Raw genomic sequence first — 16,377 nt, forward strand, 5'->3', positions numbered from 1 at the left:
GGATGAGAATATAAATAATATTTTATTATTTAATTTCACATGAAATCCTTCTCTAATTATCTTTGTTATATTTTTGAGTATTTTTCTGTATTTCTGGGTATTATTTATTTTATACTTGTGATTTTTTTTGGGGCGATTTCAAGCTGTAATATTGATTTTAAGCTGAACTGCGGAGCAGACTTTTATTTTGAAATCGCGCGAGTTTTCAGTGTCAGCGCGGGCTTCTTCTCAGTTCGCGCGAAATACTGCTGAGGAGAGGTGGGTGTTTACTGCGCTCCTGATAAAATACTGTTTTAAAGCTGTTCAAGCGCTTATAGTGCACTAAATCTGTACTCTTACATGTGTTTTAGTACTAAGAGTAAGTTATCTCTGGTTGTGTGGGTAGTTCGTTTGTGTAGAGAGTTTTTTAATTTAAGTACAGCAGACTTAGTGGAGTTAAGGGAGATACGGCTACCAGTTAAGCTAATATGGTGTGCTTTTCTTCTCACAGCTGCATGTGTGTGTGTGTGAGAAGGACCAGAATTCACTCTATGCTGTGTTGTATGCTACTCTCATGCACAGGTACTGCCACAGGTTAATTGGTTAATTGTTTAATTAATTTAGCTAATTGTTTAATTGCACCAGCTGTTTATTTTTATTGGAATTTGTTTTGTTATAATATAATTAATGTTCAGAAAAGAAAAAAATACGTCATTTATGGGAGTCTCTCTATATATGTGCATGGGGTAATGTATTATGGTAATGTATAATATTGTATTTTATTTCATAGCTATAGATATATTCTTAATTAATGTTTATTTTCATAACATAGTACTCTATATTTGTGATACAATATTTTTATAATGTCTATTTTATTGTGTGTTTTATCAACCTGATGTAGAAAAAAAAAGTGTAGATCAGTTCGCGCTAAATACTGCTGAGGAGAGCTGCATGTGTGTGTGTGAGAAGGACCAGAATTCACTCTATGCTGTGTTGTATGCTACTCTCATGCACAGGAACAGGAAATAGAGAGAATAAAACTCCCGTTGTATGGCAGAGTGTGTCCCGTGTTTCCATCATCGCATTCACAACGCAGAGGGTGGCCAAGCCTACTAGAAGAGAGAGAGAGGGACACACACACACTCAAACACGAGCCGGCTACATCAGTTTGAAAAGTTAAAATTATACAGACTTCTCATGAAATAAATGTGTTGTTGTTGTTAGTACGTCAGAATCTGATTTTAAAACATCCCCAAACCCCCATCAGTGTAATTATATCAGTTAACATTAGGATATAAAAGCTTTTCATTACAGTACGATAACCAAAACTCAAAGCTCATAAAAAAATACGTTTTCACATTTAAACAAAGCCTATCAATGGAATTACATGTACAGAAAGGATTTCTATATAAATATTGTAAATTACTGCATTCTTTAACTGCTAATGACTAAAACTGCAGTTCTGTCTCAGTGTTTAAATTGCTGATATTAACTTTCTGGAACTATTGGAGCTCCTCATGGGTCTCGAGAACACCAAGCATTTAGGACTTCCGCTGTAGCGACTCTCTCTCTATACGGCTCTGACACTAGCTAGCTAACTGACTATATTATATAAAAGAGAGAGCGAGAAGGAGAGAGAAAGTGAGAGAGAAATGAGGCTAAATAGCAGAACATTAACTGGTTATAAACTGACACACAGCTGAGGAGCTCAGTTCCCCAGAACCTGCAGAGCTTCAGACACAGCTGCAGAGAACGGCTTCACTTCAGCTTCAACTGGATCCAAACTGGACAGATAAGTGAATCTATCTGACTGGCTTTAGTAAAGAGCAGTGGAGCTTCTGTGTTAGACGGAGTTTTAATGTCTAGTAGCCTCTGTGCTAGCTAACGCCATACCTGTCAAGTCTCCCGTTTTGGCCGGGAAACTACCGTATTTTACTCCTCTTTCTCGCCGTCCTCCCGTATTAGTATTTTCCCGTAAATTTCCCGTATTATATTACAATTAAAAATATATATATTATTGAGGAGACAGGGCACTGACCGCTCTGTGTCTCTTAACCAATCGTGGAGGCGGTTCAAGGAGAAAGTCACGCCTTTCAGGAGAAACAGCCAATCAGCTTGCAAAGGAGGGTGGGGAAGCCCCCCGTCGCTGTGAGTTCAGGCAGCTAGTCGGAGCAGCTGACGTTAAAAAATATCTGGATATGCAGCGATTTTTCTAAAAGAAAGGTAACGGTAGGCTAATCATGTAAACTGTGATGAGATTTTTCTGATAGCTGCTTAAAAATACTCGTCTCCGAAATAAAACACACAGATTAAACATTTTAAAATAAGAAAATTACAGCTTGTGACTCAGTTTAACTAGAAATGTGGCGAGGACCGAAATTAACTAAACTGATCAGGGGTGGAGTGATCAAAAGATTCATTTTGCAGAATTTGTGCACCCTTTGTTCAATTTTAAATCCATTAAATAAATAAAAAATATATCATATAAAAGAGTGCATTTATACCAAAAAGACATGAAATCTTAACTTTTTAAAAAATATATAGAAAGGGGTTTTTAATTTGGCTGTATTAAAAGAATGACATATGCAGGAATGTCCACAACATTTCAGATTCTGATCATCTATTTGTAGTGTATAAGTGGTTCACATGTCGTTATTTTAGATTTTTTGTAAACCTATCTTAAAATGTAAGGGATACCTTACCTTCGTTGGGCTGGTGGGACGGCTTTAAGCGGACAGAGTAAAATATCCCTTATTTTTAAATCTAAAACTTGACAGGTATGGCTAACGCTAACAGGCTAGCTAATGCTAACAGACTAGCTAACGCTAACCAGCAAGCTAACGCTAACAGGCTAGCTTAAGCTAAGCGGCAAACTAACTCTAAGCAACTAGCTAACGCTAACTGGCAAGCTAACGCTAAGCAACTAGCTAATGCTAACCAGCTAGCTAATGCTAACCGTTTGCTTTGGCTCAGTTAACCTACAGGAGAGAAACTCCTGTTTATGATTTAAACTACAGAACAGTGTGTGCTGAAGCCAAACGCTCAATACAGCCAAACAATTAAACAGTGGGGAAATCCCAGCTCCCTAACTAGTAAATATAGCCTTCACATTTATATTACATTATGTGTTCATCTCGTAAATATAATATACTGCATGTTTTGTAGGCATTATTAATTGGGACTCGATCAAATGCAGAATGTACCAACCTTGATGGTTATTTAAAAAATATATATATAGCTAACTTTTTTAACTCCTTCATTGATTTCACTGATTGAGTAAATACTGCGGTAATAAGAAGCTCTAAATATCAGTTAATTGGTTAAGTTACCCACTGTTGTTACCGGATTCAGCGTTTTACCGGGCCCATTATTAGTGTGGGTGTGGTACTGAATCAGGTGTAAATGATAGAGATTATTAAATGTGTGTCTTTGTGCTAAAATGTGTGTGTAGTGTGTAAATAAAAAGTGATTAGTGTCAGGATTGACCCAGGCAGGGAGACGAACGCAAGTGCAGGTAAGGGCGTGATTTAATAAATAAATAAATAAATAATAAATAAACAAACGAGTGAAACAAAGGAACATAAATCCAAACAAACAATAGATACTAATAAAAATAAACAAACTAAACAGGTCAGGGAAATATATACAAGGAAAAACAACAAAGAGCTAAACTAGACCAAGCATAAATAAACTATACAGGGCAAGGGGGGAAACAAGGGAAATAAACAGGGAACTACAGGAAACAAGAAATAAACAAGAAGATATAAATATGGAACAAAGGCTAAGGCTATAAATACAGAGAGACACGGACAGACAAACAACAGGAGAAAGTGCAAAGACCTACGAAGGACAAGTGACAAAGGAAGGCTTTATAGCACACAAGGGAAGTGGAAACACCTGGGGCTAGGGGGCGGAGCTACAAATTAACACAGGTGAAAAACTGCTGATACAGAACACAGGTCACGTGGGACACACACAGGCACGAGGACAGACAGGAAACAGGGCCAGGACATGACAGAAGTCCCCCCTAAACGCGCAGCTCCCGAGGCGCGTAAAAACGTACCCAGGGGTTGGCGGCGGGGAGGGGCTGGGAAAAACAAGGGATGAAACCGGGGACTGGACAGAGAACAGAGACTGGACAGAGAACAGAGACTGGACAGGAGACTTAACAGGGCTCGGAGTGAAAAATCACTGGGGACAGGAACAGGAACATACACAGACACGGGGACCAGGACAGGGAGAGACAGGGGTACAACAAACAGGTGGGTGCCCAGGACTGGCAAAGGTCTGTGGGGAAGTCCAAGGAGCCAGCCTGGGAACAGTTCTGGGGTCAAGGTCTGGTGCCTCAGTGCCTGCCTGAGTTAACGGGCCCCGGGGCCAAACAGTTCTAGGAGCAGGGACCGGCGGGATGGCGACTCTGGCAGCTGGTGCTTCTGTGATTATTCAGTCATCTTCAGGGGCACAGTACACTAGAAACACCACCTGTGTAAAGAAATTCATTGCAAGAAGTACAGAGCAGATGCCCATGGAGGCAACTACAGAGAAGAAGCATCCTATCAGTAAAACAACACCATCTGATACTGAGTGTGTGAAAGTAATGCAGAACAGAGACAATGAGTCAAATGACCCACACGGGGGAGCTCTAACACAAGAGATGAGGCCACGCAGGCTGGTTAAACTCCCTGAACGTTTGAAAGACTTTGTCATTGACTGAGAGGTGAATGAAGGGATTCAAGAAATATAATCGTGAATAGTTCAGTAAAGAACATTGTTCAATACATTGAGGTTAATAGGAAACATAATAAGAAGTGACAGCAAAATAAACTGTTGGAGTAAATGTTATGTGAATCTTTATTTTGGAAGTATGGTGTTATGATTGCTGCACTGTGGGGATATGTTTCTGTTGTTAGAAAAAAAAAATGTTATGGGCGGTAACTCATCTTATGTGGGAGTTTATGTTCAAGCAAAAGAGGGATGTTGTGTACGTGTGTGTGACATAGGAGGGGAGAGTAAAAGATGGCGAGGGAGTAAAAGACACTTATCTGAGAGCGGAGCCTCCTGTCTTTACTTGTACACTACTTTATGATCAGTGTTCACAGCAGTAGCTACTTCAGACTGCATTTACTTTAAATACAATACGACCAGAAACCACTTAATATGAACTGCTAATACTACTACTACTACTACACACACACACAAAGTGATTTTAAACACACTCCTGCAGCTCTGAGCGGGCGTTTTAATGAGCTAATTATTTGATTTGAGTGTGTTGAAAGCAGGGAAAGCACTAAATGTGCAGTGCAGGGGAAGGGGGGCGGTTCCATCTGATTGTTGTGTCTTATCTTGTCTTCTCTTCTGAATATTTGGTGCAATTACACATTCTCACCAGAGAGGTCTCCAAATCCCCAAATATCACAAACGTGCAGTCTGTCTCTTTAAGTGAGAGTGAAAGTAAAATCTGTTCATTTCCTGGATTACCTGCAGGTGTGTGAGTGTGTGAATCGGTGTGTGTCGTGTCTGGATCTACAGTTTTCTCATTAATGTAAGTTTACCTGAGTCTCTACAATAATTCCTGTTTGAGTCAGACAATGTGAGTATTGTTATCTTGGCTAATAAGTAGAATTACAGGATAGTTCTGTTCACTTCTCTCCAACAGAGAACCAGGAAACAAAATCTTCACACTGTAAAATGGCAGAAGCCAATGTTTCACTGGCTCAGGATGAGTTAAGCTGTTCAGTCTGCCTGGATCTCCTGAAGAATCCAGTGACTATTCCCTGTGGACACAGTTTCTGTATGGTGTGTATTAACAAGTGCTGGGATGAGGAGGATCAGAAGAAGATCTACAGCTGCCCTAACTGCAGACACACCTTCACCTCAAGACCTGTCGTGAGTAAAAACACCATGCTGGCTGAGGTGGTGGAGAAACTGAAGAAGACGAGACTCCAGGCTGCTCCTCCTGATCACTCTTCTGCTGATCCTGAAGATGTGGAGTGTGATTCCTGTACTGGGAGAAAACGCAAATCCGTCCAGTCCTGCCTGGTGTGTCTGGCCTCTTACTGTGAAGCTCACCTCCAGCCTCACTACCAATCTCCAGCCTTTAAGAAGCACAAGCTGGTCAAAGCCTCCAGACGACTCCAGGAGCAGATCTGCTCTGAGCACGATAAACTGCTGGAGGTTTACTGTCGCACCGACCAGCAGTGTATCTGCATGCTGTGTACCATGGATGACCATAGAGGACATGATACAGTGTCACTTGCAGCAGAAAGATCTGAGAAACAGGTCAGTGTGTAAATGGAGTAGCTGCTCCAGATTATAGGACCTAATACCTTCACCTGTCCCATGAAGCATGTGGCATTTTAATTTTTAATTATTGTGTTTTGTTGTCTGGTTTATTTGCAGAAGCAGGTGGTGGAAACACAGAGGAAATACAAGGAGAGACTCCAGGAGAGAGAGAAGGAGCTTCAGGAGTTAATAGAAGCTGTGGAGAATCACAAGGTGATTTTTTAAATAAGTAGAAGAATAAAGATCTGATTTTTCCCATTAAGGGTAATTATTTAATTACTTAACTAAAGGTGTCCTCATTTTTAAAATGTCATTTAAAGTCACATTGTATTTTAGTTTTAGTCATCAACTATCAAAATTAAATAATATTTACAGCTTCATGAGTTAAGAAAAGCCACAGCATGAAGTTTGGGTTTATGCAATATTTATGTCACGTCTTATTCTGTGAAATTATTGGCTGGTTGCAAATAAAAAATCTGATTACTGATAACCTCTGATGTTCCTCAGTAATCAGATTATGAAGTGCATGTAAATCCACTTATTGATGTGAATGAACTGCTCCTAACATTCTCCTCTCTCTGTGATTCCACTACCAGCGCTCTGCTCAGACAGCAGTGAAGGACAGTGAGAAGATCTTCACTGAGATGATCCTCTCCATTGAGAGAAGACGCTCTGAGGTGAGGCAGATGATCAGAGATCAGGAGAAAGCTGCAGTGAGTCGAGCTGAAGAACGTCTGAAGAGACTGGAGCAGGAGATCACAGAGCTGAAGAGGAGAGATGCTGATCTGGAGAAGCTTTCATTCACAGAGGATCACATCCATTTCCTCCAGGTAACAGACACTGTTTTTCTCCCCAAATACAAAGTTTATTTCAGACTGTTTACACCATCTTTTTAATGTGATCTATATCTGATATTAGTCTGAACAGTTCTTAAACTGAAGCTCATGCATTAAAGAGCAGCGCTTCACATGAAGTTTCAGTTTCACCAGTGACTGAAAGCTGATCTTAACAGAGAATGAGTTCCAGCTCACTGTAAAAAAGGGAATGTTGTTTGGCCACACCCTCCCCTTTAATGTCTGTCCTTTATCTTTTTTGTTTAAACAATTTTATTTCAGCAATTTGATTGGATATATCTTTAAAGACAGAGCGGTTGTGATGTGTACTATTTAATTCAGTATGAACAGAGACATCAGTCCAAATGTTTATGAGGTCTGTTATCTCTCTATCACACCAATGAATCCCTCATTACCTGCTGTCGCTATTTTCCCTTATGCTCAATGTAAGTTTTGACGTAAATGAATTCTGATCTGTCTTGGATATTGGATATGTATCAGATTTCAATTACACAGACTTTTTATTTCCTTTCACACTGTCTCTTACATAATTAATCTGAATCATGAATGACTAATAAGATCAGATTCAGGCCAGATTTTACCTGATTTAATTCAATATAAATATAATTTAGAAATTGTTGAAGGTGTTATGTGTTTGTTTTTTTCTACATGTAGAGTTTTCAGACTCTCTCAGCTCCTCCTGGATCTTCAGCATCACCTGCTTTTACTCTCAGTCCTCTCAACACTTTTGAAGTTGTTATGAAGTCTGTTTCTCAGCTGAGAGTAAAACTAGACGAATTCTGGAAAGAGGAATTTGAGAAGACATCAGCTGCAGGTATATTAAATAAAAATTAAATAAAGTAAATATATGAAATGATAAGTCCATAAATAATCATACTGCACTCAGTACCTCATAATGACAAAGTAAAAACAATTTAGGATTTTTTAAAAAGTAAAAGAGTGTGAAGAGTTTCAGAATGCACTGTAGGTTCTTCTCTAAATCCTGATGAAGTGGTCAGTAGTTTCTGGACTGAAGTGGTTGAGACTGTATATAAGGTGTGATTTTATTGTGATTGAAAGTCCAGGTAGGGTAGATTAAGACTCTACATCTACATGGAGAGAAAATCCAGTATTAGATTATTTTAATGTTGTAGTAAATGTACAGAGGGAACAGAAGCTCAGTGATGCTGTGTAGTAACTGTGTACATTTTCCTGTAGTGAAGGAAGTGCAGATCATTCCTGAACCCCAAAGCAGAGAAGAGTTTCTGCAGTGTAAGTCCAGCCCTTTCTCTCTCTCTCTCTCTCTCTCTCTCTCTCTCTCTCTCTCTCTGTCTCTCTCTCTCTCCCCCTTTCATTCTCACACACTCTCAGAAATAACACCACAATCTACAAATACACAAAGTTTAATCTGACATTTATACGTCTATATTAAATAATTAACTGTTATATTTCAACTGCTTACGTATAAACTTTATAAAAAACACCAACATTCATGAACTTTGATTTTGTGATAATGGCCTGTCATAGTTTTGTATTTATTTAGATAAAACACAAAATGTATGTTTTATGATAAAAACAATGAACATTTTACTACAAATCTGCAATTATTATACAACTCAAACCCATTTCTATATTTTAGCCACAAAAAATTAGGAAAACACCCTTAACAACTGAGATTAAAAATATACAAAAATTGTTATGTTGTGTAATTGAATATTAATAAGAATAAATATATTTTAACATAATCAAACACTTTTCATAGATTCTTCCAGTATGTTCTCTGGTTATTGCAGTTTTAGGGGCTGTTTTTAGATCGTTTTCTAAAAGCTGATGGGTTTTCTCTCTCTTTCAGATTCCTGTCAGCTCACACTGGATCCAAACACAGCCTTTAAACACCTCTTCCTGTCTGAGAGGAACACAGTGGTGACCTGCAGCTACACAGTCCAGCCATATCCTGACCATCCAGACAGATTTGATGGATGGCCTCAGGTTCTGTGTAGAGAGAGTGTGAGTGGACGCTGCTACTGGGAGGTTGAGTGGAGAGGAGATGGAGGGGTTGGTATAGCAGTGTCTTATAAAAGCATCTCCAGGAAGGGAGGCTGGGAGTGTAGGTTTGGATGTAAGAATGATCAGTCTTGGAGATTGTCCTGTAATTCCTCCAGTTACACATTCAGATACAATAACAGAGAAACTGAAATCTCCGGAGTGCCCGTCTCCTCTAGAGTAGGAGTGTATGTGGATCACAGGGCAGGAACTCTGTCCTTCTACAGCATCTCTGATACCATGACCCTCATCCAGCGAGTCCAGACCACCTTCACTCAGCCGCTCTACGCTGGGTTTAGGTTAAACCCTCACTCATCAGTAAATCTTTTACTTTCAGCAAAATAGATGAACATGCAGAACAAAGGGAAGAGCTGGATGAGATCAGATAAGAACTGCAGAATCTAGACTGTAGAGCTGATCAAATAAAGTTATAATAGTGCTGGGAGATATTGTTAATATAAGTAATCATAATTCTGAACGGTAATTACGTCTGTCCCAGATTAGAACTGCAGGTACATTTCCTGTATGGAAAGATTTATTCAGATTTAGCGTTAAATAGTTTAAACCGTTTAAATCATTAACAGAGCTCACAGTAACAGAGTTCATATTTTAAACTTCATATTACAGAATTTTATTATTTTTTTAACACTTTATCATTTATTATAAACTGAATGAAAGATCACAATAAAATGTTTAAATTATTATACTGTTTTTTTATCCTCAACATTTTTACATTAAAACAAAGAGAGAGGAAATCTATGTGTTAATGCTTTAACTTTAATTTTACAATTAATGTAATATCAAACGGAAAGAACAGAATATATACAACATATAGTCAAATATAATAGAAAATATACATTTAACTTACTGTACACTACACACATTAACTTACACTATGAAACACAGTTTTACAATATTGCACTGTTGATTGTAGCTTAAATTTATTATATTTATCATCGCTGTCACATAAAAACATTATATCTCTAAAGTAGCAACTTTACATTTCTATTTGCCCTTTCATCAGGAAATATTGACACAGTATAAAGATAAAGTATAAACATAAGATACAGTAGACATAAGGTTTTTGTGTTACAGCAGTTTTAAACTAATTAATCTAATATATGTGCTTCTATGTTGAGTTTATTTATTTGAGCATTTTATCATTTAACTCTACACAGTTCTCTGTATTAATTTGATTTTATTTGTAATGTACTCAGATTGTATTCCTGTAATCTTGTAATGTTGTGGGGTATATCTTATAAATAATAAAGTGGGAGCTGAAAGCTCAGAACAGAGGATCTAATTTGTCTAATTATTACTATTAGTTCTGGTTTTCAGAGCACTAGGAGCAGATGTCTGGGATAAATGGCTGAAGATGAAGCTGTTTTCTCATTGGTGTCTTTTGCAGCATTGAACCTAGCATTCTTAGACTACGCTAGAACTAGAACAGATCCAATCAGGGTTATTATCACAACAATGAAAACACAATATATAGAAATAAAAATATAATAAATACATTAACTTTAACTCTTCACTCTACAACATAATTACACTGTTAAATAAAATGTACTGACCAGTATCGGCGTATTCAGGTTTTTGATTAATCAACATCACTAAACTAATCCCTGTCAAAGGTGAGAAAAGTATCTCCATTCATTACTCTGTAGGTAGAAGTATAGATACTAGAGTTTAAAATACTTCAGTAGAAGTTGAAGTATCAACTCAAGCTTTTTACTCTTTAAGTAAAAGTGTAAAAGTACTGGTTTCAAAACTACTTAATGTATAAAAGTAAATGTAATGTAAGGGGAAAATAATAAAGCCATTAAGAACAAAAGCTTAGGCCACGCCCACAGAGTCCTATAGTGCACTACACCCCTCCCAAAAACACATTTTTTATAAGCTATAATGACTATAATGTTCTATTAAAATGTTAATGTTGATAATATAATTTGGGATTTTGCTCTAGGCTGTTCCCTGTTTTAGCTGCATATATTCTCATTATAAATGAATGTATTTTAGTAGAATGTAAATATATTATAGAAGTTTAGTTTGTCTGGGTTTTTTTCTGTAGCATAAAACCACCGCGGTCACGCCAACTGCACTTAGAAAACGCTTGGTCGCGCTATCTACACCGAAAACTGGAGTGCGCGTCTAAACCGTGTTTTACGGTAGCAACCGTGTTTTATGGAACAGAAACTAGTTTTACACCTAAATAAACATGATTTAACGAGATCTAATCCACAAAAATACACCAGAAAGACCACTGCTTATCTGTAGAACAGTGTAACATTTTGGAAACGTTTGTAGGGCTAATAAATAAGCTAATCAAATTATTATCATATCACAGCACTAAACTCTTAGAGATCTTATTCTCATGTATCCCAGATATATGTTTGGAGTGATATTACTGTATCATTTTGGAGTAATTAGATACCAAACTTAGGAAAAATGCCTATTCGCTTTTGCATAAACCAGATTTTGGAGTCCTATAATACCAGAAAATAAAATTGTTATCCAGTACCACCAAGATAGTCTTAAAGAACACATTCCATAGTAATAATGACAAGAGTAAAATAAAGCCATTACGAACAAAAGCTTAGGCCACGCCCACAGAGTCCTATAGTGCACTACCCCCCCCCCCCCCTCCCCAAAGATATAATGACTATAATGTTCTATTATTAAAATGTTAATGTTGATAATATAATTTGGGATTTTGCAATAGGGTGTTCCCTGTTTCAGCTGCATATATGCTGATTGTAAATGAATGTATTTTAGTAGAATGTAAATATATTAAAGAAGTTTAGTTTGTCTGGAGTTTTTTCTGTAGCATAAAACCTGCTGCACTGTTTCACTGAAAACTGGACTTTCCAATAGGGTCCGACTGCAGACCTCCACTGTGACCCACCTCACGCGTGGGGACGGAAATGACGTGGTCGAGCTGTATGGAGGACAAAAAATTACATAAGTATAAATAAATAAATGCGCATACAAATAAATAAATAAATAAACATACACATAAATAAGCACATGAATAAATATTTGTATAGCTAAATAAATAAATTACTTAATACGTTTTATTTATTAATTTATTGATTGATGTATTTCTACATTTATTTATTTATATGTTTGCATTTATTTATTTATTTATTTCAACATTTGCCAGCTTATGTCGCTTTTTTGACCTCATTTAATAACAGTAATTATCAGACTCGCTCCAGTGGCTGGATCACCTGTCAGGTACCAAGAGTTTTTACTGAACTGAGAAAATCTGCTTTTAGCTACAGAGCAGCACCAGCAAGCTGGAATTCACTACAGGAAACGCTGAAGCTCAGCTCACTAGATCACTGAATCCTTTTGATATTAATTTCTAATCACCATCAGAAAGCCTGATATTGTTTTAAATAAGATTTTTTTATTAGTTTTACTTTTTCTTATTATCATTTTTTTTTACTTAATTTAATTTGTTTAAATTTATTTGATCATTTCTTATCATTTTTCTTTACTTTTACTATTAGTTTTTATACTTAATTGTTGATTGTTTATTTTATTCGTCATTTATTATTATTTTGTTATCTACTGTTTTATTCCTTATTATTAAAAAATTCTTATTAAATGTTTTCAATACCTTTAAACTGTAAATGCTCGACAACGTCACCCTCAATTTATTCCCGAGTCATTTATTTCCACATTTCTTAATTTCTTCATGTATTTATTTCCACATTTCTTAATTTCTTCATGTATTTATTTCCACATTTCTTAATTTCTTCATGTATTTATTTATTTATTTCCACAATTTTTAATTTATTTATTTTCACATTTCATTTCTTCATGTATTTATTTATTTATTTCCACATTTCTTCATTCATTTATTTCTGTATTTGTGCATTTGTAAGTTAACCTTAACGGTTGCTTTTTTCTGATTTACCAGTTGACCAATCCTGCTTTAGAGCCAGGATAGGACCACCTACCTAATTAACATACAAATGCAGAATAAAGAAGTAAATAAAGAAATGTAAAAAAAAAAATACATCAAGAAATGTTTAAATAAACATATAAATGATGTTAAAATAAATAAATGAATAAATAATTTATTTAATAATAAATAATTTTATATATATATATAGAAACAGACCCAAATAAAGTTATATGTGCATTTATTTATTTACACTTATGTCATTTTTGTCCTCCATAGAGCTACAGTTGTTTTACATTGAAAAATAGTCATGATGACTTGGCCTGTTTATGTTTTTAAATCCATAAGCTTTACTTACCAGGGTAGACAGCTGAAGCTTTAGCTTTACCTCAGTTTAGTATAAAGACAATACAAGAAATTCTACGTGAATTTCGTAAAATTTTACTCATAATAAATTATATATGTTCTTCAATCATGTAAGAGTTCTTTTTTTATAAAGTTGTAATATTTGTACACATACACAATTAAAAATATATTATATTAATATATAATTAATTTATTAAAAATGTGGGCGTGTGCTCTGTGGGCGTGGCCACAGTGACGTCACTCCCAAATCCCTTAAAGTCTTCCTGGGTTGGATACTCTGGTGTATCCTAAACTGGGAGAAACTTAAAGGGGTGGGTTTGAGATGAAGAAATGAGAACACGATGCATATACTGTATTAAAATATGGAATTATCTTTATTAAATATAATGCAAATAGTCTGATTATACACCAATCATCCATAATATTATGACCACTTCCTTATTTCCACACCCATTTCCAGTTTTTCAGCTGGTATGAGCTGGTATGGTGAAAGAAGGATAATTTTAATAAAGTATGTAGAGAAACAGATACAGGACTATAGTCAGTAATTATTATAGAAACTACAGAATAGCCTGTATAATGAGAATTAATAATAATGAATAATGAGTGCATAAACAAGGAAGTGGACATATTGTTATTGCATTGGCCTATGTATGTTTGTAACCCATTTGTAAACCAATGCACAAATTTCTTTTCTACTCATCAGAAATATAAATCCTTTGGTACAGAAAAAAAAGATTTCTGTGCACCGTGCAGCTTGACTTAGGGCGTCTTCACCTATAGATTACTAAAATAGTTTTTTTTTTCTCTCACTCTTTTAGCTCTCATTAACTCTTTATTGCTTGTGCTAAAAAAATATATGTATTTCTGGGATATTGTATATAATTTGCATGCATTTGCAGGAGACCCTATTAAAATGTGGTAGACTTACGGAACATCCAGGAAAGGTGGGATGTATGGCAATGTTGTTCTGTTAGGAGTGGATCAGATGCAGCAGTGCTGCTGGAGTTTTTAAACACACAGGCTTCACAGTGTTAGTGCTGTTCATTTCTCTAAAATTCTTTGTATCCATTTCTTTTCCATGTTGATGCAGAAGAAGCTGCGATCTGAAGATGTGAAGATCTTTCAGCAGCTACAGGCTCTCAATGAAGGCATGGAATGTATGCGATGGCTGTGGGAGGAGAACATCCCTCAGACCAGTCTCTCCACCAATCAGAGCAGCCAGAACCCAACATTCATCGCAACCAACCAGACCATTTCAGACCTAGATCAAGACCACCTCCAACCACCAAGTCTTACAACAGCAGAACATGATAAAGGTCATGGATACGAGACTGTAGTGGGCCAAAGAAGCTCCAGCCAATCAGTGGTGAAACCAGAGACCCAGAGAATGGTATTAGGCCAAGTGGAGAGTCTTGGTGCACACTGTATTGAGACACCAAGGCTTGTGACATTTCAGAACAAGGACCAAGACCAAGATCCAGGTCTGCTCAGGGCTGGGCAGCTCCTGGGTTATGATATCCATTGGCGCTGGGTGGAGCATGAGGATGATGTGATGTTCCTTTAATGGATCAGAGCTTATATGTTTTTCATGACTATTTACATTGTAGATTCTCATTGAAGGCATCAAAACTATGAATGAACACATGTGGAGTTTTATGTACTTAACAAAAAATGAGCTGTCCTCCACAGTCACCGGACCTGAACCCAATCCAGATGGTTTGGGGTGAGCTGGAGCACAGAGTGAAGAAGGCAAAGGAGCAGCAAGTGCTAATAAACACCTCTGGGAACTCCTTCCTTCAAGACTGTTGGAAAACTTTTCATTTCAGGTGGCCACCTCTTTGAGAAGCTCATTGAGAGAATGATGCCAAGAGTGTGCAAAGCAGTAATCAGAGCAAAGGGGGATATTTTGAAGAAACTAGAAAATAAAACATGCTTTTAGTTATTTCACCTTTTTTTGTTAAGTATAAAACTCCACATGTGTTCATTCATAGTTTTGATGCTTCAATCTACAATATAAACAGTCATGAAAATAAAGAAAACGCACTGAAAAACAGAAGGTGTGTCCAAACTTTCGGCCTGTACTGTACGTTGGTCATAAATTTGAACACAAAGTTGCTGAAACTCTTCTCTTTGGTTTATCAAATAAATATGACTAAAATAAATACATTATATGGTCAAAAGTATTGTCAATCCTGCTCATTCACTGTTAATTCCTAAATCAAGTTTATTAAAAAGATATAATTTTGCTTTTGTTGGAGAAACACTTCGAATATCCATATAAGGACATGTCAACTCCTTCCATATTCACAATATCTGCTTTAGGGGGTCCTGTTTTAGCAGTTCTGCTCTACAGGGAACAGCTTTTGCACTGTCTTGTTGAAAAATGCATGGATGTCCCTAAAAACAATGCCGTCTTACATTTCATCTGAAAAATATCTGGAAGATTGATTCATCTGACCACATTACACATTGCCACGGTGTGGTGGTCCATCTTATATCCATCCAAGCCCAGTAGAGAAGTGTACACGGCTTCTGGACATGGTTAACATAAGGCTTCTGTTCTGCACAGTAAAGTTTGAAGTGGTATTGATGAATGCACCTCATGTGTTGTAGAGACTAGTATGAAGATGATCCGTGCAGAGACTCAAGATACTCCAGACAAACTCCAGTCCAACTAAGCTTCTTTAATATATTTACATTCTACTAAAATACATTCATTTACAATCAGCATATATGCAGCTGAAACAGGGAACAGCCTAGAGCAAAATCCCAAATTATATTATCAACATTAACATTTTAATAATAGAACATTATAGTCATTATGGCTTTTAGTAAAATGTGTTTTGGGAGGGGTGTAGTGCACTATAGGACTCTGTGGGCGTGGCCTAAGCTTTTGTTCTTAATGGCTTTATTATTTTCCTCTTACATTACTTTTACTTTAATACTTTAAGTAGTTTT

The 16,377-nt window shown here is 36.6% G+C and overlaps 2 protein-coding genes across 2 annotated transcripts in view; one reads left to right on the forward strand and one right to left on the reverse strand.

The window, feature by feature from the left end:
* The window catches only part of LOC125780508 (tripartite motif-containing protein 16-like), a 112,038-nt gene that overhangs the window by 89,344 nt on the left and 6,317 nt on the right, over window positions 1-16,377 (reverse strand). The window lies entirely within an intron of this gene.
* On the forward strand, window positions 5,171-10,435 carry LOC103033598 (tripartite motif-containing protein 16). Its single transcript, XM_049482118.1, has 6 exons — window positions 5,171-6,258; window positions 6,379-6,474; window positions 6,858-7,091; window positions 7,770-7,929; window positions 8,313-8,366; window positions 8,947-10,435. Exons 1-6 carry the CDS (start codon window positions 5,668-5,670, stop codon window positions 9,480-9,482), a joined length of 1,671 nt encoding a protein of 556 aa, XP_049338075.1. The 5' UTR covers window positions 5,171-5,667; the 3' UTR covers window positions 9,483-10,435.

Source organism: Astyanax mexicanus, chromosome 8 (assembly GCF_023375975.1).
Source record: "Astyanax mexicanus isolate ESR-SI-001 chromosome 8, AstMex3_surface, whole genome shotgun sequence".
Classification (NCBI taxonomy): Eukaryota; Metazoa; Chordata; class Actinopteri; order Characiformes; family Acestrorhamphidae; genus Astyanax; species Astyanax mexicanus.

Coding starts and splice junctions, on each gene's coding strand:
- LOC103033598 (XM_049482118.1), top strand. CDS start 5,668: ATGGCAGAAGCCAATGTTTCACTGGCTCAGGATGAGTTAAGCTGTTCA. Junction 6,475..6,857: donor AAGCTGTGGAGAATCACAAG/GTGATTTTTTAA, acceptor TTCCACTACCAG/CGCTCTGCTCAGACAGCAGT. Junction 7,092..7,769: donor ATCACATCCATTTCCTCCAG/GTAACAGACACT, acceptor TTCTACATGTAG/AGTTTTCAGACTCTCTCAGC.